This window comes from Protobothrops mucrosquamatus, unplaced genomic scaffold, assembly GCF_001527695.2.
Source record: "Protobothrops mucrosquamatus isolate PMUCROS unplaced genomic scaffold, P.Mucros_1.0 scaffold3417, whole genome shotgun sequence".
In the NCBI taxonomy this organism is placed as follows: domain Eukaryota; kingdom Metazoa; phylum Chordata; class Lepidosauria; order Squamata; family Viperidae; genus Protobothrops; species Protobothrops mucrosquamatus.
Window position 1 is genome coordinate 17,813 of NW_015389398.1, and position 25,091 is coordinate 42,903.

At 34.1% G+C, this 25,091-nt stretch overlaps 1 protein-coding gene across 1 annotated transcript in view; it reads right to left on the bottom strand.

The window, feature by feature from the left end:
- Positions 1-25,091, bottom strand: part of DPP10 (dipeptidyl peptidase like 10) — a gene marked incomplete at both ends in the record, with an annotated part of 120,270 nt that overhangs the window by 16,446 nt on the left and 78,733 nt on the right. Inside the window, 8 exons of the mRNA XM_015826979.1 lie at positions 4,116-4,185; positions 4,291-4,389; positions 10,884-10,931; positions 12,174-12,295; positions 13,244-13,291; positions 14,610-14,701; positions 19,644-19,751; positions 21,947-21,985. Coding sequence (XP_015682465.1) covers positions 4,116-4,185; positions 4,291-4,389; positions 10,884-10,931; positions 12,174-12,295; positions 13,244-13,291; positions 14,610-14,701; positions 19,644-19,751; positions 21,947-21,985 — 626 coding nt within the window. The remainder of the gene's footprint in view (positions 1-4,115; positions 4,186-4,290; positions 4,390-10,883; positions 10,932-12,173; positions 12,296-13,243; positions 13,292-14,609; positions 14,702-19,643; positions 19,752-21,946; positions 21,986-25,091) is intronic.

The window sequence follows — 25,091 nt, forward strand, 5'->3', positions numbered from 1 at the left end:
CGATAGTGGCGGTGGGAGACACATAAACATGGAGGCCATCTTTCATGAGAGGGTGAATGAGTCTTTTGCCTTCCCTTACAGAAGGTGGGGATTGAGGTTAAAAAGAGACGAAGCGAGAGGAAAGAAAGGCGGCTGGCATGGAAGCTTGCCTGACAGTGAAACTTTGCTGTTTCAGTTCCTTGGGTAGTTCAAAGGCTGGGATTTCTACAAAAATCTCTGTTTAGTCTTTTATACTTTATATTCAAACTGCAGAGGGGAAGAATAAGAATAAAGCCAAGGTCTTGTGATTTGAAGGTATTATTATTATTAATATATATTAATTATGTATTGGTCAGATGTAAAGGTAGACCTATAGTATGAGGTTTAATCAAATCTATTTATTAAATTGGGTTTAACTTAAAGTTAAATTAAAAGTAATCTGTTCACTGACAATGTTTCAACTTTAATTTGTTTCAAGTCAATATCCATATTAAACTCCAAATGTAAATTTTTCCACCTTGTTTGACAACTTGTTAAAAATAATTCAATCTTTTACAAGCAACCAAATTTTGTTTTATTGGGCCAATTTCATTCCACATAGAAAGCTGACTTTTCCCCTCATTAAACTAAATGGATATGCCAGTGGTAAATGTCCCAAAAGATTAATAAAATGCCTTCTTGTAATTTAAAGCCACACAGTGCATGGTAACATTAATAGCATTAACTTACCTTGAACAAAATCCTAGTTTTTTAGATACACTAAAAATTGAAGGGTTTTTTTTTTTCAACTACAAAGGTAAACCTTGTAGGGTAGGCAAGGTGGGTTGTATGATGTGTGTAAGTTCCGGAACCTTTTTTTTTTTTTTTTTTTTTTTTTACAAAAAAAGCACTGGCTAAAACATTTTGTATAAAAATGCATGCATTAATTCAGAAATTCTTAAAAGTTAAAGTACAACTGAAACCAGAGACTCTTCTTTTGGGACTAATGGATAAACAACCAGAAAAATAATAATGGGACTTTGTTTTTATATATGACAACTGGAGCAAAATTATTATATGCTGAAAAATGGAAAGACCTGATACTACCTACAACAGAGGAATGGTTGGTGAAGTTGATAAAATTAAAAGCAAAGATAACTAAATTAACTTCTTCAATTAGAAAAAAAACAATGTCTACATTTATGGTCAACTGGAAAACCCTTATAGATTTTTTGCATGAAACAGAAAAAATGCACTTGTGATTTTGATGATTAGGGGAAAAAAGATAATAGAGAAAAGTGAGAGTTTTTTTAATAATTTAAAATAAGGGATAATTTTGTAAATTTCCTTCCTTCCTTCCTTCCTTCCTTCCTTCCTTCCTTCCTTCCTTCCTTCCTTCCTTCCTTCCTTCCCTTGTTGTGCATTTTTACATGTTTTATAAAACGTTAATTAAAATTATTTTAAAGGCGTATTAGAACATCTTAATTGGAGAGCTTCTAGACTGAACTCAAAGTGCTACTATGAAACATTGTCCTAATGGTTCCACCCCCCCATGCTAGTCTTAGATAGTAACTTTAACTGTGGGGTTGTAAAAATTACTCTTTTAAAGGGTAGGTCACATCTTTAGTTCATAGATTACTTGGACGACTTGACTCTATAATTTACAAGAGTCCTTTAGAACGAACGAAAAATATTGTCTAAATAAAGATAATATATTTTAGATTATAAGAGGATGGTAAAGGTTTATAAAATCCGGTGAAAAAAGCTCTGTTTTTTGTGGGATAATTACATTTATATTTCTTACTCTAGTATAATTTTTGAGAGTACTTGTTTAAGCTGGGTATTTGATAGTATTTATTGATACATGAAACAAATTAGAAGATTGCCAAAAGTAGTTATGTTGACCAGGAAAATAAGTTCAATGACCTGCAGGTAAACAAGTCATATGTTGAGAATTCCTTTTGGTCAAAGAAAGAAATAGTAGGTAGTTAACCTTATTTATATCGTAAGTTATTTCATTGGCAATTAAACAGATATACATGTCCACAACCAGGCAGCCATGAGAGCTACATAATTGTTCTACATTTTATTCTACCCATTTAGAACAAGAAAGCAATAACAGTGTCCAAATTCTATTGGAAATGTTTATTTATGTACTTACTTACTTACTTACTTACTTACTTATTTATTTAGGCTTATAAGCTTATAAACTAACTACAATAAGGAATGAGTGTGTGCAGTTTAAAAATTCTAGATAATAAATAAATCCCTAGAAAATAAATAAATACCCAGTAAATTATAACTCTTTCATTTTACAGATCACTGTTGCTCAGTGAATGTGCTAATACTGATTAAACAGATCATTTTGAAATCAAATCTTTATGTTATGCCAAGGGTGTCCCTAAAGTCACTTTCATATAAGAACTATAGTTAGTGGTAACTTCTCCTTATGTTCAATATTATAAAGAGAGGAAGAGACATCTTAAAGTAGATTCTCCTCTGCTCATTCTCCTCATTCATATATTACCTATTCAGTAATATTATAACTGAATAGCCAAAAAGCTTCTCTTTAAGAAAGCACAATATCTTTTTAATGTAGTAGTTCATTTTATTTTATTTTAATGGCTCCTTTAATGGCATTCTATATGTTTTATGAGGCACCAGTAACAATTACCCAGAAGGTAAAACAAAAACAAAATACAGCATCATTTTTATAATACATAATATCAGTATGTGCTGGAAGGTTTAAAAATGATCCCTTCATCATTATTCAAATTGCCACTTTCCTATAAAATGATATTATAGTCATTTTCCCTCATTTTCACATATCTGAGAAAACTCTTGTTAGAATTGTAAAAAAGATAGGAGGATCTTGATTACTTCTTATAGTTTTTTGATGTTAATAATAACTTATTTGAATGATTTATGCCAGTTTACTTTTTTCCTAATCAGAAACTACATGCCTGTAATGTTTCTACATTTCTAAAACAGACAAAAATTAGAAAGTATAACATACAGGAAGTGTCCATCTCTAAATTTCATTTAAAATTGGCTTAATCCATTAGGAATTTTGGATGAAGTGAATATTGCCTAGATGCCATTTTTACTCTTTGAATATGGTTTGAACTTGTTTAACATCTTCAGTATGAGTGGGAAAAATGTTTTGGATTCTAAGCATTTTTAGCTCAAAGCAGGTTGTTCTGACCTTGTTAAATGTGTTCTGACGCTGTCCTGACCATTCCAGAAATGCTCAGACTGTCCATTGTGTTTGAAATTGGTCTTATGGATACAAAACAAGCATACTCTCGGCACTTTTGAAGCGTTTTATGATTAGTGTACTTGGGGTAGGGACAGAATGTTGTTCCAAATTTGAAAACTACTGCATACCACTACCCTTTAAATGTATTAGAAACGATCATATGGGTATTATTTCAATAATATAATAATAATATCTGCCCTGCAGAAATGGAGGCAGAGGTTTAGTTCAAGTTAAACAAATGGTTGAAGAAGAAAAGTACGCATTGGCTGATTACATAAAAGACAGCCAAGGACATGCATTGATACAAATTGGAACTTACTGAAAGTGCAGGAAATAAAACATGAATATCAAAGCAACATAGTAAAAACAAGAACAGAATGCTGGCAAGGAAAAGTACTGCATGATCAATTTCTAAAAAAAGATCAAAGAGAAAGTGGATAAAGATAAAATCTGGCAATGGTTCACAACTGGAATATTAAAAAAAGAAGCCGAAGGCTTGACTGATTTGAATAATACAATCCCAGCTAAATTTGCAGTTTACAGTAAGTCAGCATCAATTCTACAAAAACCCTTGAAAATAGAAAAGAATCAAAAATTTGACAAGGACAGGTAATATAGATCAATCTTGGATTACACTGTAAACAATTCCTCTAACTTCCATATTTGAGAATAAAGATCTTTCCTGTTTTCTGTTTTTTAATCATTTATGTGATCCTTAATAAAAATTATAGCTGCATGATGAACATATGATGCCATCCCAACAGGGTTTAGAGGTCACTACTGGGAGAGCTTTTAATTTTTGTAATTAAAATGGCCATTCTTGAGGCCATATAACATGCATGCAAACAATATAATATATCAATTTCACAAATTTTAATAATATCAGGGTTATACTTACACTATTAAGATAAGTGGATACATATTTCGATCTGAGAAATCCTTTGGAAATGTTAACTGTAAAGGAAGTTCTTTTAAGAAAAGAGCAAAACATTAAAGGCTGGTAGTTTGAAAGATGAATTAAAAATACTATTTGAAAACATATTGGCTTTTCCAAAATTTTCTAGTATATTTACCATAGTCATCAATGTGAAGCATTCTAGTTTCTGTTCGTAGTTTTTTTCTCATTGAAACTGCTTCTTTTAAAACAGAGTTGTTTTCTAAAATATAAAACTCTGTAAAATAAAAAGGTAAAAAAGGAACCAATGTACATGTATGCTTAGTTGGATGAAAATTTTAAAATACAATTTATATGTAGATACAATCCATATTTTTATAGAACAATGTTTAGAAAGGCACATTTAAAGTAAAATAAATATGGATTTACTGCATAAGCACACATATTATATATAGATAGATACATTTCACTTATCTTTTCCATTAGTATTTATTAAGTATTCTTTCAGTTTGAAACACTTGGAGAACGTAAAGGAAAAACTTCCTGCCATATTTTAGATGTGACTCAACTAGATTTTAATTACTGAGCCTTTGTGACCAGATTCAATGGCAAGTACAGCTGTCATTTCAGCCTGCATTTCCAATAAAATTGGAAGTCCCTAAACTAAAAGATGCATGGGCCTAACTATATGGAATCAGCATTTTTCTTCTGTGATTGATTTTGCTATGCTCTGTTAAATGCAAGGATAATCTTCACATGTTCAATCAATGTTTATTCTCATAAATGGCATCTAATGTATACAGCCCTTTTTATAGGCCTTTGGCTTTGTATATATGGTCTTAAAGGTGAACTCAGCAGAACAAATGGTTTAGTCCATACTGCATCCAAATAATGTACCATATAATTTTCTTCCACATATGCAGTGCTTTTTTTCTAAAAAAAAAAAAAAAGGTGCCGGAACTCACATACATCATACAACCCGCCTTGCCTACCCTAGAAGGTTCCATCCCAAAAAGGTGCCGGAACTCTGTTCTGGGTGTTCTATGAGAAAAAAAAGCCCTGCACATATGCAATTTGGTTTTTACATAAAGGAATCAGGTACAATAGAAGTTTATTTGTTAGAAAAAAGTGTATTCCAAGTATAAAAACAAAATTAGCAACATTTTATTTTTGGACATGCTAGGGTAATACTAATCAAAGATGAAGTTAAGAGAGATGCATTTTTCTTAAGATGAGATCCTTGATTCATCATGCAACTTCCATAGATCTCTGGAAGTGCTTTTAATACTAAAATTATATCTGGTTTATTATTATTATACTCTGGTTTCTCTTCAGATCGTATAAATCTTTCACCTTTTATTAAAATTATATCTCAAATTAAGTAAAATGGAAGACAGTTTTTGAATAACAAGTTGGTATTAGTGGATTTTGATTTATCTATTTATAAATACACATTAATTCAAAATTATCCTTCATCTATAAATCTCTAAAAAGAAATTTAAAATTACAGTTTGAACGATTACTTGCCTTTTTTAAAAAAGAGGCAGTTTCACAGTGTCAACTAAGCTGTTTTAAATACAATAATTCAACTAAAATTCAATCATATAATTGTTATTCCATTAATAGGAATGATGATCAAGTTTACATATATGTAGTATATATGTATGTATATTTCCACAATTTTCTATAGAAATAAATCTTTTCTTCTGAATTTTTATAAGCAAGAATTTGACAAAGGTTCAGCACAACACTGTTTCACTTCTAAAACTATGATTTCATTGCATAACTTACTGGCTTAGTCTATTATGTGCAAGAATATTGTGCTTTAAATCAATATACATATATGAACATTCATTTAAATTGAATTATTTCCCCAATTAAAGTGAATAATTGAATTATCCAAATAATGCATGTCTGCATAGAATGTACTGAAGTTATATATTTTGAAGATGTATTTCAAAAACATATTTTGAAAAAGTTACTTATATAGAAAACCTGTATGTGTTTAATAATAATAATAATAATAAAGTTGAAAGGGAGCTTGGAGGTCATCAAGTTCAACCCCCTGCTCAGGCAGGAAAACCTACACCATTTCGGACAGATGGCTGTCCGGTCTATATATGTGTCTTACTTGTATGTGTGCACATAAATGTGTTGAGTTGCTTAAACAGAGATTTAAGCACACATAATATTTGTATCATTAAAAAGGGATGAATTAGATAACTGGCACTCAGAAACAATTCCTTAATCCAAACTAATTGTATTAGAGCTTTAAAGTATTTTAAACCATGTATAAGAAGTACTGCAATAGGAATTCAATTTGCATAGTTATTTAAAGAGACTGTGCCACCTAATTATTGTAAGCATTAATGGGAAATAAAGGGTACTTATTAATGTAAGATCATCCTGAAAAATCCCTGATATATTATAGCTACTGTATTAATTTCACTCTGTTCTTATTGCTTACGTGCATGTTTTTTTCCCCTAAGTTGTAATTAAGATGAGGTTTAGAAATTAATTTCCTGAAGGTCTCAATTAAAAGGGAGAAAACCCACAAGGAAATCCCCAGTGAAATGGTATAACTTACTTTCAGGATTAATTGTGCTGTGCAGGCTGACAATCGGAACACCAGGACCTGTACAACACAGAAGAACAGGCACACAGAGGAAGTAAATAAAAGAAACTACCTTTGGATTCCTCAACTTAAAAAAACTAAAGCAAAACATACATTATTCTAACACATAGTTTTCAAAACTACTACTGCATATGCTTTAATACATAGCATATGAACGATCCCATTAATGCCAAGGCAAAAGCATAATCTACTGGGAAATAATAAATGTGTGATCATTATTATCTTCGTTTCAATTTTATAGCAGAGAAATTGACACACAGAGCGATTAATAGCCTGATTATATAAAGCACAGAGTACCTGCAGCTACTATTAAATCAAAGAGAGAATAGGGAACATGCAGACTTTGCAAAGTCATTTGGAGGCCATTAGAAAACTGAATGGAAATCTCAGAAGAAATGTATCCAAACTTCTTGTAGCTTTGATTCAGTGTACAGATAAGAGTGCCCTAGTAAAGAGGGTACCTGATTTCATAGAATAATAGACATGGAAGGGGGCCTTTCAGGATGTCAAATCTGTCCTCTCCCTGCTCAATGCAGTAATTCAAATTAAAACATCCTTGCTTCTACTACTTGAACACACTGGTGAAAGAGTCTGCCCTATTATTATTATTATTTCTCCTCCTTTTCCTCCTCTTATAGTATTTCACTTTCCAATGTCTTTAGAAATGTTTTCTTTAGAAAACTGTGGATTGTGAAATAACTGTAGCAATAAATAAGTAAGTAAATAAATATCTGTGTATGTAGTTCGTTCTCCTTCAACCCCCATAACCTTCCTGGGCATCTTACTAATGCTAACAAGAATGTTATTTCTGTCACTGATTGACAAATGAAATCATGCAGCTATCCAGGCTTTTGGCTGGTGTAATTTGATTGCAGGAAAGCACATTGAAGAAATGAGTGATATCCTCCTAAATAGTTTAATTAACTAGTGAATACAAGTTTAGTACATCTTTTACACCATTACTTCTAGTGATCCCTCTCCCTTGGTTCATTATTTCATAGAGCATTCTATCATAGGAATGATCGAATTAGTACAAAATTTAAATTGTCCAGCAAGGTAATTTTCATGTGTAAGAGACACAACAAATGTATAATGCCACAGTTGAGATTTTGTAACTATTATAATGATGTAAACTATTTTTATTTGTAATAAAGTTATCACCGAGATACATTAATTTTTTGATGTTCAAAAACATTTCATTTTTTAAAAAATAAGTGTAATAACTGTACAGTGAGAGCCTGGCTTACCCTTACACTGTAGAATGAAATACTTGATTGAAGGACTAAACTTTGCATTAAAATATGTACAACGATCTTTCATAAAACTGCATGAGAGACATTGACGATTCAGCAATTCAGTTGTTGACACACTAAGGCAGTAAAAAAAATTGATCAAGCACAAGAAAACCTGCAGCTAATATTCACTGCAAATATATTATTATCAGCAAAAAAATCTTTGGTTTTAATTGTCAATATTTCAGATACTACAACAAGTCCTCAACCTATGACCAAAATTGACCTCAAAATTTATGTTACTAAGTAAGACAGCTAAGTGAGTTTTGACCCATTTTACGACCTTTCTTGCCACTGTTGTTAAGTGAATCATTGCAGTTGTTAAGTTAGTAACATAGTTGTTAAGTGAATCTGGCTTTCCCATTGACCTTGTTTGTCAGAGGGTCACAAAAGGTAAACCCATGACCCCAGGACACTGCAACCATCATAAATATGAACCAATTGCCAAGCATCCAAATATTGATTAAGTCACCATGGGGATACTACAATTGTCATAAGAATGAAAAACAGTCATAAGTCACTTTTTTCAGTGCCACTGTAACTTTGAACGGTCACTAAACAAACAGTTGTAAGTCAAGGACTACCTGTACTGGACAGGACTACATTATTTCTTTTTTCAAACTTCCTCCCTATGTATCACCACATTTTTCTCTAGCAAAGGAATGCAGTGGGGAATGGAGGATGTGGAAATACATGTTTGTGAATACCAGGCTCATGATAAAAGAGAACAACACTGACTATAACTTCATTTTTATTACTTCTATTTCCTTGATATTTTCCAATGCATATAAAATGCTAACTAGGCTTAGTATTATACTGGGAAAGATGTATTTGAGTGATTATCTACCTGTCACAATATATATTGTTCCTATGAAATTTGCTTCTTTTATAAAACCACAGATTCATGTAGAATTTCTAAGGTATGCATGGGATCTCTTTTGACATTTAAGTTAATAGCTTTTTGTAAACAAAGCGACACAGCCCTGTCAATCATTTAGGAATCATACTGTGCTCGATCTNAAAAAAAAAAAAAAAAAAAAAGGTGCCGGAACTCACACACATCATACAACCCGCCTTGCCTACCCTAAAAGGTTCCATCCCAAAAAGGTGCCGGAACTCCGTTCTGGGCGTTCTATGAGAAAAAAAGCCCTGCACATATGCAATTTGGTTTTTACATAAAGGAATCAGGTACAATAGAAGTTTATTTGTTAGAGAAAAGTCTATTCCAAGTATAAAAACAAAATTAGCAACATTTTATTTTTGGACATGCTAGGGTAATACTAGTCAAAGATGAAGTTAAGAGAGATGCATTTTTCTTAAGATGAGATCCTTGATTCATCATGCAACTTCCATAGATCTCTGGAAGTGCTTTTAATACTAAAATTATATCTGGCTTATTATTATTATACTCTGGTTTCTCTTCAGATCGTATAAATCTTTCACCTTTTATTAAAATTATATCTCAAATTAAGTAAAATGGAAGACAGTTTTTGAATAACAAGTTAGTGGATTTTGATTTATCTATTTATAAATACACATTAATTCAAAATTATCCTTCATCTATAAATCTCTAAAAAGAAATTTAAAATTACAGTTTGAAGGATTACTTGCCTTTTTTTAAAAAAAGGGCATCAGTTGCATATGGATAGCTATGTTTCCTCTAAACAAATTTTTAAATTGGTAAACCACATCTTAATTTAATGAAATAATGAATAATCTAAGAGGCAGTTTCACAGTATCAACTAAGCTGTTTTAAATACAATAATTTGACTAAAATTCAATCATATAATTGTTATTCCATTAATAGGAATGATGATCAAGTTTACATATATGTATATATGTATATTTCCACAATTTTCTATAGAAATAAATCTTTTCTTCTGAATTTTTATAAGCAAGAATTTGACAAAGGTTCAGCACAACACTGTTTCACTTCTAAAACTATGATTTCATTGCATAACTTACTGGCTTAGTCTATTATGGGCAAGAATATTGTGCTTTAAATCAATATACATATATGAACATTCATTTAAATTGAATTATTTCCCCAATTAAAGTGAATAATTGAATTATCCAAATAATGCATGTCTGCATAGAACGTACTGAAGTTATATATTTTGAAGATGTATTTAAAAACATATTTTGAAAAAGTTACTTATATAGAAAACCTGTATGTATTTAATAATAATAATAATAATAATAATAATAATAATAATAATAATAATAATAATAATAATAATAATAATAATAATAATAATAATAATAATAATAATGAAAAAAATAAAAGTTGGAAGGGAGCTTGAAGGTCATCGAGTCCAACCCCCTGCTCAGGCAGGAAACACTGCACCATTTCGGACAGATGGCTGTCCGGTCTATATATATGTCTTACTTGTATGTGTGTACATAAATGTGTTGAGTTGCTTAAACAGAGATTTAAGCACACATAATATTTATATCATTAAAAAGGGATGAATTAGATAACTGGCACTCAGAAACAATTCCTTAATCCAAACTAATTGTATTAGAGCTTTAAAGTATTTTAAACCATATATAAGAAGTACTGCAATAGGAATTCAATTTGCATAGTTATTTAAAGAGACTGTGCCACCTAATTATTGTAAGCATTAATGGGAAATAAAGGGTACTTATTAATGTAAGATCGTCCTGAAAAATCCCTGATATATTATAGCTACTGTATTAATTTCACTCTGTTCTTATTGCTTACGTGCATGTTTTTTTTCCTAAGTTGTAATTAAGATGAGGTTTAGAAATTAATTTCCTGAAGGTCTCAATTAAAAGGGAGAAAACCCACAAGGAAATCCCCAGTGAAATGGTATAACTTACTTTCAGGATTAATTGTGCTGTGCAGGCTGACAATCGGAACACCAGGACCTGTACAACACAGAAGGACAGGCACACAGAGGAAGTAAATAAAAGAAACTACCTTTGGATTCCTCAACTTAAAAAAACTAAAGCAAAACATACATTATTCTAACACATAGTTTTCAAAACTACTACTGCATATGCTTTAATACATAGCATATGAACGATCCCATTAATGCCAAGGCAAAAGCATAATCTACTGGGAAATAATAAATGTGTGATCATTATTATCTTCGTTTCAATTTTATAGCAGAGAAATTGACACACAGAGCGATTAATAGCCTGATTATATAAAGCACAGAGTACCTGCAGCTACTATTAAATCAAAGAGAGAATAGGGAACATTCAGACTTTGCAAAGTCATTTGGAGGCCATTAGAAAACTGAATGGAAATCTCAGAAGAAATGTATCCAAACTTCTTGTAGCTTTGATTCAGTGTACAGATAAGAGTGCCCTAGTAAAGAGGGTACCTGATTTCATAGAATAATAGACATGGAAAGGGGCCTTTCAGGATGTCAAATCTGTCCTCCCCCTGCTCAGTGCAGTAATTCAGATTAAAACATCCTTGCTTCTACTACTTGAACATACTGGTGAAAGAGTCCGCCCTATTATTATTATTTCTCCTCCTTTTCCTCCTCTTATAGTATTTCACTTTCCAATGTCTTTAGAAATGTTTTCTTTAGAACTGTGGATTGTGAAATAACTGTAGCAATAAATAAGTAAGTAAATAAATATCTGTGTATGTAGTTCATTCTCCTTCAACCCCCATAACCTTCCTGGGCATCTTACTAATGCTAACAAGAATGTTATTTCTGTCACTGATTGACAAATGAAATCATGCAGCTATCCAGGCTTTTGGCTGGTGTAATTTGATTGCAGGAAAGCACATTGAAGAAATGAGTGACATCCTCCTAAATAGTTTAATTAACTAGTGAATACAAGTTTAGTACATCTTTTACACCATTACTTCTAGTGATCCCTCTCCCTTGGTTCATTATTTCATAGAGCATTCTATCATAGGAATGATCAAATTAGTACAAAATTTAAATTGTCCAGTAAGGTAATTTTCATGTGTAAGAGACACAACAAATGTATAATGCCACAGTTGAGATTTTGTAACTATTATAATGATGTAAACTATTTTTATTTGTAATAAAGTTATCACCGAGATACATTAATTTTTTGATGTTCAAAAACATTTCATTTTTTTTAAAAAAAGTGTAATAACTGTACAGTGAGAGCCTGGCTTACCCTTACACTGTAGAATGAAATACTTGATTGAAGGACTAAACTTTGCATTAAAATATGTACAACGATCTTTCATAAAACTGCATGAGAGACATTGACGATTCAGCAATTCAGTTGTTGACACACTAAGGCAGTAAAAAAAATTGATCAAGCACAAGAAAACCTGCAGCTAATATTCACTGCAAATATATTATTATCAGCAAAAAAATCTTTGGTTTTAATTGTCAATATTTCAAACACTACAACAAGTCCTCAACCTACGACCAAAATTGACCTCAAAATTTATGTTACTAAGTAAGACAGCTAAGTGAGTTTTGACCCATTTTACGACCTTTCTTGCCACTGTTGTTAAGTGAATCATTGCAGTTGTTAAGTTAGTAACATAGTTGTTAAGTGAATCTGGCTTTCCCATTGACCTTGTTTGTCAGAGGGTCACAAAAGGTGAACCCATGACCCCAGGACACTGCAACCATCATAAATATGAACCAATTGCCAAGCATCCAAATATTGATTAAGTCACCATGGGGATACTGCAATGGTCATAAGAATGAAAAACAGTCATAAGTCACTTTTTTCAGTGCCACTGTAACTTTGAACGGTCACTAAACAAACAGTTGTAAGTCAAGGACTACCTGTACTGGACAGGACTACATTGTTTCTTTTTTCAAACTTCCTCCCTATGTATCACCACATTTTTCTCTAGCAAAGGAATGCAGTGGGGAATGGAGAATGTGGAAATACATGTTTGTGAATACCAGGCTCATGATAAAAGAGAACAACACTGACTATAACTTCATTTTTATTACTTCTATTTCCTTGATATTTTCCAATGCATATAAAATGCTAACTAGGCTTAGTATTATGCTGTCTTTCTACATAAACTCACTAATAGATGGACAGTGTTATATATAACAAGGATACTTTAAACGAAGAAAATATTTTGGTGTCTAAGTACATCTTAAAGATTCCATACGTACCCTAGAGAAAACTGTAAATTCAATTATCGAAAAACATTTGTTTCGCTGTGTCGGGACAGTTAGTAAATCCTTAGTATGACACGAGCTAGAGCTTACCTATGTAATTGTCTTCCTCTTGGTGAATTTTCAGTACTTAAAAAATAACTGGCAAAATGAGAAAAAATACCTTCAGCCCAGGTGAATATGTACTAATTTGCTGTAGATAATAAACATAATGAACATCAGACCTAAGGATTTCATTTATATAGGAGAAGGGCAGGTTCATTCTTACCATTAGATAGATTCAAGTGGCTATCCACAAAACATCTTGAGATTGGCTTATTTCTTTACATTGCTCCTAATCTTTCATTAGTAAAGAAGCTTTTCAATTCTAGACTTATTTTCCCCTTTCAGAATAAGATATCCAATTCATTTTTTGAGGCCATAATATGGTTTTATCATCATGAACAAATTACCTCGGCATTCATGTTGACTAGAATGTGTCCTCAGGTGATTAAGAAGGAAACTTAAGAATTAGTACACCTGGCTTTGTAAAAAATAAAATTGGATTATCGCACATGCTATGCTCTATGCAGATGGAGCTTAATTAGTGATTAAAACACTTGTTTTATCAGAGGTTTTGCTGTTTTGTGTTCAGAAGAGATTGTCTGCCTCAATTCTGCCAGTTTAAAAAGGAGAAGAAAATTAACTAATGATCAGGCAGAATAACTGATCTTGTTCTGAGAAAAAAAAATGCAGGTATTCAAAGTACCCATCTTGTCTGTATTAAAGACAACAGAGATATTAAAAGACAACAGAGACTTTACCTCATTCTCATACTAGGCACCAATAACTAAATATCTGTTAAATTGGAAAATGGCTTAGACATTTCAACACTTCTACATATTTAAATGAAATCCTTTATAAATTCCATCACATTCAACAAGGTTTATTTCTATGCAATGCAGAATTGATGTCTTAACAAAGGCAATTAACAATAAATGATCTTTTTCATGAGTTTCTGAGAAATCCTTTATGTTAATAGTACTTGGAAGCACATCCATTTACAACCTAAGAAAAACTAGCAAGAACCGTTCCTTATTATTCTTGAAGATAAGCAGATTTTAAAATGGGAGATCCAAAGGTGAAAATGTATTTACTTTTTAAATCCTAATGATTTGATTACTTAAGATTCTAAAGCAAGACCACTTGGAAATATTGTCGCCTAACCCAGTGTTTGAATTTTCTTATTTCAATCAATACTTTGAAGTAGAATTTGTTATAGCCTAGCCTTATTTTAATATTCAGGAAAAGTTCCTAGAATATATCAAGAGATTAAGTATAGTTTGTACTTATGGTTTATGGCTAGTATTAATATTTAATAACAAAAGAAACATAATTAACATTGCTATACCAATAACATTGAATCTATCTTGATAACACAGATATTTTACCTGAACAGACAAAGAAAAATAATGCTCACATCTTTTGGGTATTTTCGTCATATGCCAAGATTTTTATAACTTCCCAGTTCCCTGATGTCAGATGTCGTATACTAAATTGTTCATTTTTGATCTGCAAAAAACAATACATTTAACTTTTTTTTGTCCCATGACTTTCCTTAATTGATCAAAGCGATGATTGGCAACAGGGGTTAAATTCTATGGGCCCCCTTGGTATCAGTCATGATATATAGAAGGCTGTAACTTGAAAGTAAGAGGAACGAATGAAACAAAACTCAAATTAACAAATGAAATAAAAAATAAAAAATATATATTTAGGGTTTGTAAAATTAAGAAATGAAAAATGCATGAGAAATATGGAATATATTTAGTAGGAGGTAAGATAAGGAAGTATGTTGTTAAGGTGGTGATGTCAAAATGTATTTATAGATATATTTATGAGAATTCTCATAATATTGCTTGAGATTTGTTGACTGAGAAAGGTATAGGTGTGTATTTCTGTATGCTAGTGATGCTGCAATTTTGCCTGGGAGCATGAATGATTTTCAGCAAACATTAGATATATTGTGTGGTGTAGTGAAAAATATGAATCTGAAAATTCATGAATCAAAGCTCAAGGTATTTATATTTGACAGGTAAAATGGAATGAAGGAATTAACACAAGTTTTATATAAAAAATAAGCAAAAAACTGACTTTGTATCTTGGTAAAATGTTAACTGAAGATGGGACAATGAATACACAGGCAAATGGTGGTAAAAAGATAACACATAGTATGAAGGCTATTGTGAAGAATGAATATTTGTTGAAATAATGCAAAAATGGCCTTTTATAAGAGGGTGTTTCTGGATACTGGCTTGTATGAAAATGTAAGCTGATTATGTCAGGAATATGAGAAATGTAAGTTGAATGCAATGAAAATGGGTTATTTAAGTTTGCAGTAAAATAGAGGCAGGGCCAAGAATGAATGGAACTAGACTCAATGCAAAAGTGAGTGATGAATAAAAAAGTAATATACCTGGGGCATTGGGACAGAGGTAAAAAACTCGATACAGCAGCCTAAATTGCATATAAAAAAGGGTCAGGGTTTCAATTGTATAGTTGCAGCTGTTAGTTTGACTGCTTGAGTCTCTCTTTGCACCAGGTACTTGTGAAGTACACCTAGATGGTTGAAACGTATTACAGAATGAGGATCAAACTAAAAAAAAAAACAAACCCAACTATATTTAAGAAAAGTGAATGGATTGAAAGGAAGGGAATGAGTGAGAAAGTCCTGTTTGGATGGTGATGGTGATGATGATGATACTTTCCTTAAAAAGAGAGAAGATACAAATTATAACATTTGTTTTGCTGAGCAGACACCTGTGTTAGAAAAACACTGATGTCCATACATATCCATGGGTTTTTTGGAAGGTACACGTCAACAAATATCCAACTGTTAATTTCCTTGATTTCTCAATGACAGTATATCCTATAGTAATCTACATGTCCTTAAATAGTTCACCTCAATGGGATTCAAGGAAGCAAATATTATTTTGTTAGGTCCTTTTCCCTTAATGTTTATATAGTTAAGCTGTAAATATTTCCATGAGCAAGGAACTCTATCTTGGTCTTCTGATAATGAAAATTACAGTACATAGATGCAATGTCTCAATACTTGACTCACACAATAGCATCAGCTGAAGATATTATCTACTTGGGTAATGAAACATGTTCAAAAAACAAAACAACAAAAACAAAAACAACCAATCAACGAGGACTAAGGATTCCACAGCTCATCCCTCAGCTACAAATATTCTCTTCTATTAGCATCAATTATGTTTTAGTTTGGTAAGATGAATATACCACTTGCAGGAAAATAGGAGAAAGAAGAAATAATGGTCAGCAAGAAATAATTCACAAATAATCTGTAAATGTTAAAAGCTATGCCTTCTGCTAATGAAAACAGCATCTATATTTAGCATCCACATCTGTATTAATGTCCATTGATATCAATATGAAATATACTTATGCCACTGACTTTAAACAGAATTAAACAGAGCTTGAGAACAGGGTTAAAAGTAACTCTTGTCTGTCTTTGGCTCAGATTGAATTTAAAACTGTGTGCCTGGAACTGCATCATCAAAAGCTCATAGCATCTAGTGCTTTGGATAGGAAATTTTTTAATGCATGTTCCTCATCCTAATTATTTCTTAATTTTCTTTGCAAAATTGATAACAACATTAGGGATATTAGGGGGCAATTTATTCATAGTACATCTTCATTCCAGAAAGCAGAGTAACTCTAGAACTAGTGTGATCCAGTTAGAGCTCTAGATCCCTAGCAAGATATATTCTCTCTCTCTCTCTCTCTCTCTCTCTCTCTCTCTCTCTCGCTCTCTCTCTCTCTCTCTCTCTCTCTGTGTGTGTGTGTGTGTGTGTGTGTGTGTGTGTGTGAGAGAGAGAGAGAGAGAGAGAGAGAGAGAGAGAGAGAGAGAGAGAGAGAGAGAGAGAGAGAGAGAGAGACAGGCAGACAGACAGGCAGACAGACAGACAGACAGACAGAGATGGCTGTAACATACTGGTTTGTCACATAGTGAGGGATTTATACAAGAATTCCCAAAAAATAATTGGGAGAAGGTTTTTTTTTAATAACATTCCTGTAAAAATAGCAGTGGTCAGTTTTAAACATTCCTGTAACTTAGTGTTTTAGAATATAGTGGGATGCCAACTTTCATGGCAACAATGGTAGCAAATGTCAGATTGAGAGAGGTTTTTTTGTGCAATATTTTTTGTAATGTTCACTCCTTGAACCAAACATTTACCTTCAGACAAGTGTAATATTATATAGGAAAGATAAATGTTAAAGGACTGCTAAAAGTGATCACCCAAGGCAAAGAAGGAATACTTATCCATGTATTGTTTATTGTATTTTGATTGTATATGTACTTATATCTAAGCCCAGTTAAAAAAAAATCTGTTATTCCCTGCAACACCAACCCTGTGAAGTAGGTTGAGCTGAGAGACAGTAATTTGCTCAGAGTTGCCCAGTGAGTTTCTGTGGCAGGAATCTAACTTAAGTAAAAGAAGCTTACCTGAACATTAAACATAGCAATATGGTGGAATTCACCACGACCACCTTGTTTAACTGGAACTGTCATAAAAAATGTATTGCCATCTTTAGAAAAAACTGGTTCCTCATTCTATAAAAAAAAAAATCAGAGAAAGATATTCTTGTTAAAAACTACCTCATAGATGCCATCATTTTTACGATGACACATTCAAATATTGAACACATTGAAGATAAACAATATAATATGGCATAAATATGGTTTTTATGCTTTTTGCTGTTTTTGCAATGGCTTATCATGGTGCGTAAGATGGGTGGCTACAGATGTCTTCTAAATGAATAAAGGGTCAAGATAATAAAGCACCAAAATAATTCAAGAGGCTATTCCGTTACTCAGAAATCTTTTTCTTTTCCTAAATAGCAATTTTAAACTGCTTCTTTGTGCCTTCAGGTTAATGTATGGATGGCTTAAGGTAAGCAGAGAACAGAGTTCATATTCCCTGACCTCCATGCATTCTGACAGAGATCCAAAGGGAAACTGAACTTGCCTTCACAGGGACACAAGAAGGCTTTCTATGCAAGCTGGCTCCGGGAACATTCAGAGAGACCTCCTCACCTTATAGGAAATGCAAGTACAGGTCTCCTGACCTCCAGACAATTACTTAAAGAGGGCTAACCTCCTGGAATCCAGGACAGCTTTTTACAGTGAAATATAATTGCCATTAAACTTACACGACACTTCTGTCTTCCAGTAAGTTACTAGTGTGAATCATTGGCTATGTCTGTATTTTCTTAGGGGTTGTGGATATCTGAAAATACAAATATAGTCCATGATAATTACTTCACACTTGTATGCATGTGTGTGCGCGTGTGAGTGTGTGTATGAGAGAGAGAGCGAGCAGGTTGCCATACTAGTTCCAGTGGAAGAGGCTTTTGACTCTTTTGACTGGTGAGGTCTAGGAGAAGAGCCTTTTCTTCCGTGGCCCCTCCTCTCTCCCCCATTAGAGGTGAGATCTTCCCCCACACTCCTGGCCTCTGGAAGAGCCTGAAAACCTGGCTCTGCTGTTTGGCCTGGGGCCCTGATAAGGGCCTCTATGTTGGAGATGGCTGTCACGGTAGAGAAGATCCCCACCCCCACACTGTCCATCGTTTTGGCTTTCAGCTTTGTATTTAATCCTCTTATTTTAAATTTATTTATTATTTATTTTATTTTTACAAAATTTATATGCCGCCCTTCTCCCCATGGGACTCAGGGCGGCTCACAGCATGTTAAAACAATATACAGAATTACCCCTTCTAAAAACCAATTAAAATCCAAATATTAGTGGCTGTGACTATTTAAAATCATTAAAAATTATCCCTATTTAAAATTCACCCTAGGTCAGGCCCGCTTGTTNGAGAGAGAGAGAGAGAGAGAGAGAGAGAGAGAGAGAGAGAGAGAGAGAGAGAGAGAGAGAGGCAGGCAGGCAGGCAGGCAGAGATGGCTGTAACATACTGGTTTGTCACATAGTGAGGGATTTATACAAGAATTCCCAAAAAATAATTGGGAGAAGGTTTTTTTTTAATAACATTCCTTTAAAAATAGCAGTGGTCAGTTTTAAACATTCCTGTAACTTAGTGTTTTAGAATATAGTGGGATGCCAATTTTCATGGCAACAATGGTAGCAAATGTCAGATTGAGAGAGGTTTTTTTGTGCAATATTTTTTGTAATGTTCACTCCTTGAACCAAACATTTACCTTCAGACAAGTGTAATATTATATAGGAAAGATAAATGTTAAAGAACTTCTAAAAGTTATCACCCAAGGCAAAGAAGGAATACTTATCCATGTATTGTTTATTGTATTTTGATTGTATATGTACTTATATCTAAGCCCAGTTAAAAAAAAATCTGTTATTCCCTGCAACACCAACCCTGTGAAGTAGGTTGAGCTGAGAGACAGTAATTTGCTCAGAGTCGCCCAGTGAGTTTCTGTGGCGGGAATCTAACTTAAGTAAAAGAAGCTTACCTGAACATTAAACATAGCAATATGGTGGAATTCACCACGACCACCTTGTTTAACTGGAACTGTCATAAAAAATGTATTGCCATCTTTAGAAAAAACTGGTTCCTCATTCTATAAAAAAAAAATCAGAGAAAGATATTCTTGTTAAAAACTACCTCATATATGCCATCATTTTTACGATGACACATTCAAATATTGAACACATTGAAGATAAACAATATAATATGGCATAAATATGGTTTTTATGCTTTTTGCTGTTTTTGCAATGGCTTATCATGGTGCATAAGGTGGGTGGCTACAGATGTCTTCTAAATGAATAAAGGGTCAAGATAATAAAGCACCAAAATAATTCAAGAGGCTATTCCGTTACTCAGAAATCTTTTCCTTTTCCTAAGTAGCAATTTTAAACTGCTTCTTTTTGCCTTCAGGTTAATGTATGGATGGCTTAAGGTAAGCAGAGAACAGAGTTCATATTCCCTGACCTCCATGCATTCTGACAGAGATCCAAAGGGAAACTGAACTTGCCTTCACAGGGACACAAGAAGGCTTTCTATGCAAGCTGGCTCCGGGAACATTCAGAGAGACCTCCTCACCTTATAGAAAATGCAAGTACAGGTCTCCTGACCTCCAGACAATTACTTAAAGAGGCCTAACCTCCTGGAATCCAGGACAGCTTTTTACAGTGAAATATAATTGCCATTAAACTTACATGACACTTCTGTCTTCCAGTAAGTTACTAGTGTGAATCATTGGCTATGTCTGTATTTTCTTAGGGATTGTGGATATCTGAAAATACAAATATAGTCCATGATAATTACTTCACACTTGTATGCATGTGTGTGGTCATGTGAGTGTGTGTATGAGAGAGAGAGAAAGAGAGAGAGTGCAGGTTGCCATACTAGTTCCAGTGGAAGAGGCTTTTGACTCTTTTGACTGGTGAGGTCTAGAAGAGCCTTTTCTTCTGTGGCCCCTCCTCTCTGATAGGGGCCTGCTATGTTGGAGATGGCTGTCACGGTAGAGAAGATCCCCACCCCCACACTGTCCATCGTTTTGGCTTTCGGCTTTGTATTTAATCCTCTTATTTTTCATTGCTTTGTATTATCTTTTTTTTTTTACCTTTTTATTATATTGTAATCTGCCCAGAGCAACTTAAAAATTTAATAAATAAATAAGGAAAGCTCTGCAGCAGAAAAAGCCCACTTCATAAGACCCACCAAATGTGGTTCCCTGACAGGACACACAATATGCTTTCCTTGCCAGATCCAATAGGGCGGGATGATATAATTGGGGACAGGTGAGCCCTTTGGTAATCCAGTGCCATAGCTGGATTTATGCCATAGCATAAAGCAGGGGTCTTCAAACTTGGCCCTTTTATGATGTGTGGACTTCAACTCCCAGAATTCCTCAGCCAGTCATGCTGGCTGAGGAATTCTGGGAGTTGAAGTCCACACGTCATAAAAGGGCCAAGTTTGAAAGACCCCTGGCATAAAGGGTTTTAAAGATTAAAGCCAGCACTTTGAATTGGACCTGGAAACAAACTGGCAATCCATGCAGCTTGCAGAACAGAAATGTAACCTGCATCTAGATGTTTTGGGATATTCTTCAAGGTCAGCCCCATGTTAAGTGCATTATAGTAATCCAATCTGAAGGTGACTAGGGCGTAAGTGACTATGAGCAGAGTCTGCCAGTTCAGGAATGAGCACAACCAAATTGACGCAAAGCTGTGCAAAATTTGTATTTTATAATATTATATACTGTATATAATATGAAATCTTATATACTTTTTACTTTATTTTAAAAATGGAAAGCTCATGAAAGGCTATTTTGCATTATCATCATGTATGCAAATAGTCAGATGGTTTCTTGTCCAATGCATTGAAATTCATTTTTATTAGACACTTGATTATGCATTTGTCTTTCAACAGACTTATTATGTATTGTTCTGAAGGGAAGAGAAGCTGAGGGTCTCTTCCCTTTGCTAATCTATGCAGACATGGACCAAAAGGCAGACTTTCTCTTTGTGGGTCTATTCTGTGGAATCCTATGCTCCCTTTTGGCTGGCTGATTGGATAACCATCTGTTAATACAGTAAATATATGTTATATTTGACGACCCTTAGTCTTATTCGACCCGTCATATTTGGACGTTTGTTCGTTTCTGGATATGACCTTAAAACAAGATACTACGGTTGTCTTTTTATGTTGATATCACTTCATGGTTCAGTAAATAAAAATATAAGACGACTTTAATGAGGGTTCGAAAATTCTTTAGTAACTATAAGTTCCAAATAATTAATATTACTATACCTGCTTAGCAAGCCAGACTTCAGATGTAAATTCATACTTCTAAAAACAACACAAAATGTAGTTAAGTATGCATAAATATCAAGCAGTTATTTATTGGAGAATTATATGCCAGATAGGTTGCATTTTGAATCTTAAAATTGATAGATTGATCAATTTTTATTTGCTATCACAATCTTTTCCAACCTGAGTGCTTTCCAGTTATATGGAGCAGTTCATAGAAATGCCAGCAATGAGCATATATGATAGATTATGGGGAGGCTGTGAAAAGACTGGAAGACAGAACAGAAAGAAACAATTGCAAGAAATGACAACTTAGATCAAGTGGATAGAGATCTAGGATGAAGCATTTCATTAAAAGAGACTCTGCCTTAATTAACTTAAACGAGAGAGTGAAAAAATTAACAGTACTTTAACAGAATAACAGAGTTGGAAGGGACCTTGTAGGTCATCTAGTCCAACCCCCTGCTCAAGCAAGAGACCCTGTACCATTTCTGACAAGTGGATGTTCAGTCTCTTCTTGAAAACCTCCAGTGATGAAGCACCCACAACCTCTGAGGGCAAGCTGTTCTTTGGGTTGATTGTTCTCACTGTCAGAAAAGTTCTCCTTATTTCTATGTTGAATCTCTCTTTCATCAGTTTCCATCCATTGTTCCTTGTCTGGCCTTTGGGAACTTTGGAAAATAAGTTGATCCCTTCTCTCTGTGACAGCCCCTCAAATATTGGAATACTGCTATCATGTTATCCCTAGTCCTTCTTTTAATTAAACTAGATATACCCAATTTCTGCAACCATTCTTCATATGTTGTAACATCCAGTCCCTTAATCATATTTGTTGCTCTTCTCTGACCTTTTTCTAAAGTCTCAACATCTTTTTTATAATGTGGTGACCAAAACTGGATGCAGAATTCCAGGTGTCGCCTTACTAAGGCTTTATAGAGCGGTACTAGTACCTCATGTGATCTTGATTGAATCCCTCTGTTAATGCAACTTAAGATTGCATTGGCTTTTTTTACTACTGCTGCAGACTGCTGGCTCATATTTGATTGATTGTCCACTAGGATTCCAAGATCCCTCTCACAGTTACTGCTATTAAGCCAGGTTTCACCTAATCTGTACATGTACTTTTGGTTTTTCTGGCCTAAGTGTAAGACCTTACTTTTCTCTACATTGAATTTCATTTTGTTAGATAGGGCCCAGTGTTCAAGTCTGTTGAAATCCATCTGGATCTTCAGCCTATCATCTATGGTGTTGGCTATTCCTGCCAGCTTAGTTTTATTTGAAAATTTTGATGACTTCACTGTCTATTCTCTCATCTAAGTCAGGGCTTTTCAACCTTTTCACCCATTGTACCACTTTTAGGATATGGCAACATCCGAGTACCACCAGTCGCCTAGCAAGGTGTCAAAAACGTGGATGACCCCCCCAAAAAAGGAAAAAAGTAATAAAGTACAGGTAGTCCTCAACTTACAACAGTTCGCTTAGTGACTGCTCAAAGTTACAATGACACTGAAAAAAGTGGCCCCCAAGCCACAGCTGAACAAGACACCTGCCTACCCACCCGGCGGTACTCTTCCTCCTGTTTCATTGTGAGCATTTCTGTTGAGGATTGGCAGCGGGGGTGGGAGTGTTTGGTTTTTATTCCTGTCTGCTGGGACACTGTGACCATCATAAATATGAATCAGTTGCCAAACATCTGAATGTAAATCACAAGACCCTGGAGATGCTGCAACATTCCAGCTGATCAGTGCTTCTTCTGGGCTCAGCAGAAGCACCAGGATCAGCACCAAGCTCCAGCTGGAGCCTGTCACTGATCCTGGCGCTTCCACTGAGCCCTGATAGTCCAGAAGAAGCGCTGATCAGCTGGAAAGTGACACTGATCCTGGCGCTTCCGTTGGGCCCTGACAGCCCTGCAGCTCCAGCCATCTCTCGCTCAGGCTTGTGCGGTGCTGCCACTGGTTCAGCTCATTCCCCTCCCCTGCTACCACTTTTCTAGGATGGTCGCGTACCACCTGCCAGGTGCCAATGTACCACAGGTGGTACCTGAACCACTGGTTGAAAAGCCCTGATCTAAGTCATTTATGGAGATAGTGAAGAGTACTGGGCTTAAGACAGAACCGTATGGTACCCTATTGCTTACTTCCCTCCATGTAGATGTAGTACCATTAAGGACCACTCACTGAGTATGGTTTGTCAGCCAGTTAATTTGTCTTAGTTTGAACTTATATCACACTAACCATGAGTGAGCGAGTGAATGAATTTTAGTTCTTGGTTCCTTGATCTTGCCCAGCTGTGTGGAGTTGGTCATCGTGATATCTGGCTACTTATAAAAGCCTAAATGGTTCGGTTGTTTGGTGTCTATAGTACCACCTGCATTGTATAATTCCAAATGACCCCCTAAATTAATGTTATTTTAAGGATGTTAAGTGCCCTCCATTCAGGGTGTGTGGGCTTCAAAGCAAAATACTTCATCCCTATGAAACAGCCTACTCCAAAAAATTTGAATGGCACCCTCTCTACTGCCTTTTAAAAAGACAGTGAAAACAGAACTATTTGGAAGGATATTCAATATGCATTGTTACTAAAAAAAAAAAAAAGACCCCTAAGGGTTATGATTGTTGTACTCCTGTTATAATTGAAGATAATGTTTTAACATATTTTTATGGGAGTATCACTGGAATTGGGGGCTTGCAAACATACAAATACCTCTGAAAATAGAAATCCATATATTGGAGAGCTCCAAGATTTCTGAAAGCATAATTATGAACTATTGCACATACTTAAATTAGCTGCAAAATTGCATACAGCTAAACTCTATTTGACAAAAAATGTACACAAAAGTGTAGGTTGTTCAACAATATTGTAAGTAGTAACCTCTTTCAAAGTTAATTTCCTGTTTGTTTGTTTGTTTTTAATTTGAACATGGGTTTCAACAGCATTTTAGGAAGGGGGAATCTGTAACTTCATAAAGGCTGATAATTTTATTCTCTTCCTGCAGCTTTTCATGATTCTAGTTTAAACCAGGGGCACTAGAAGAATTAAGAAAAATCATACTTTTTTAATTAAATAATTTATGAAGCTAAAGAAAAAAAATGAATTCTACAAACAAAACGCCAAACAACTATCAGGAAAAACAAACTTTTTTAAA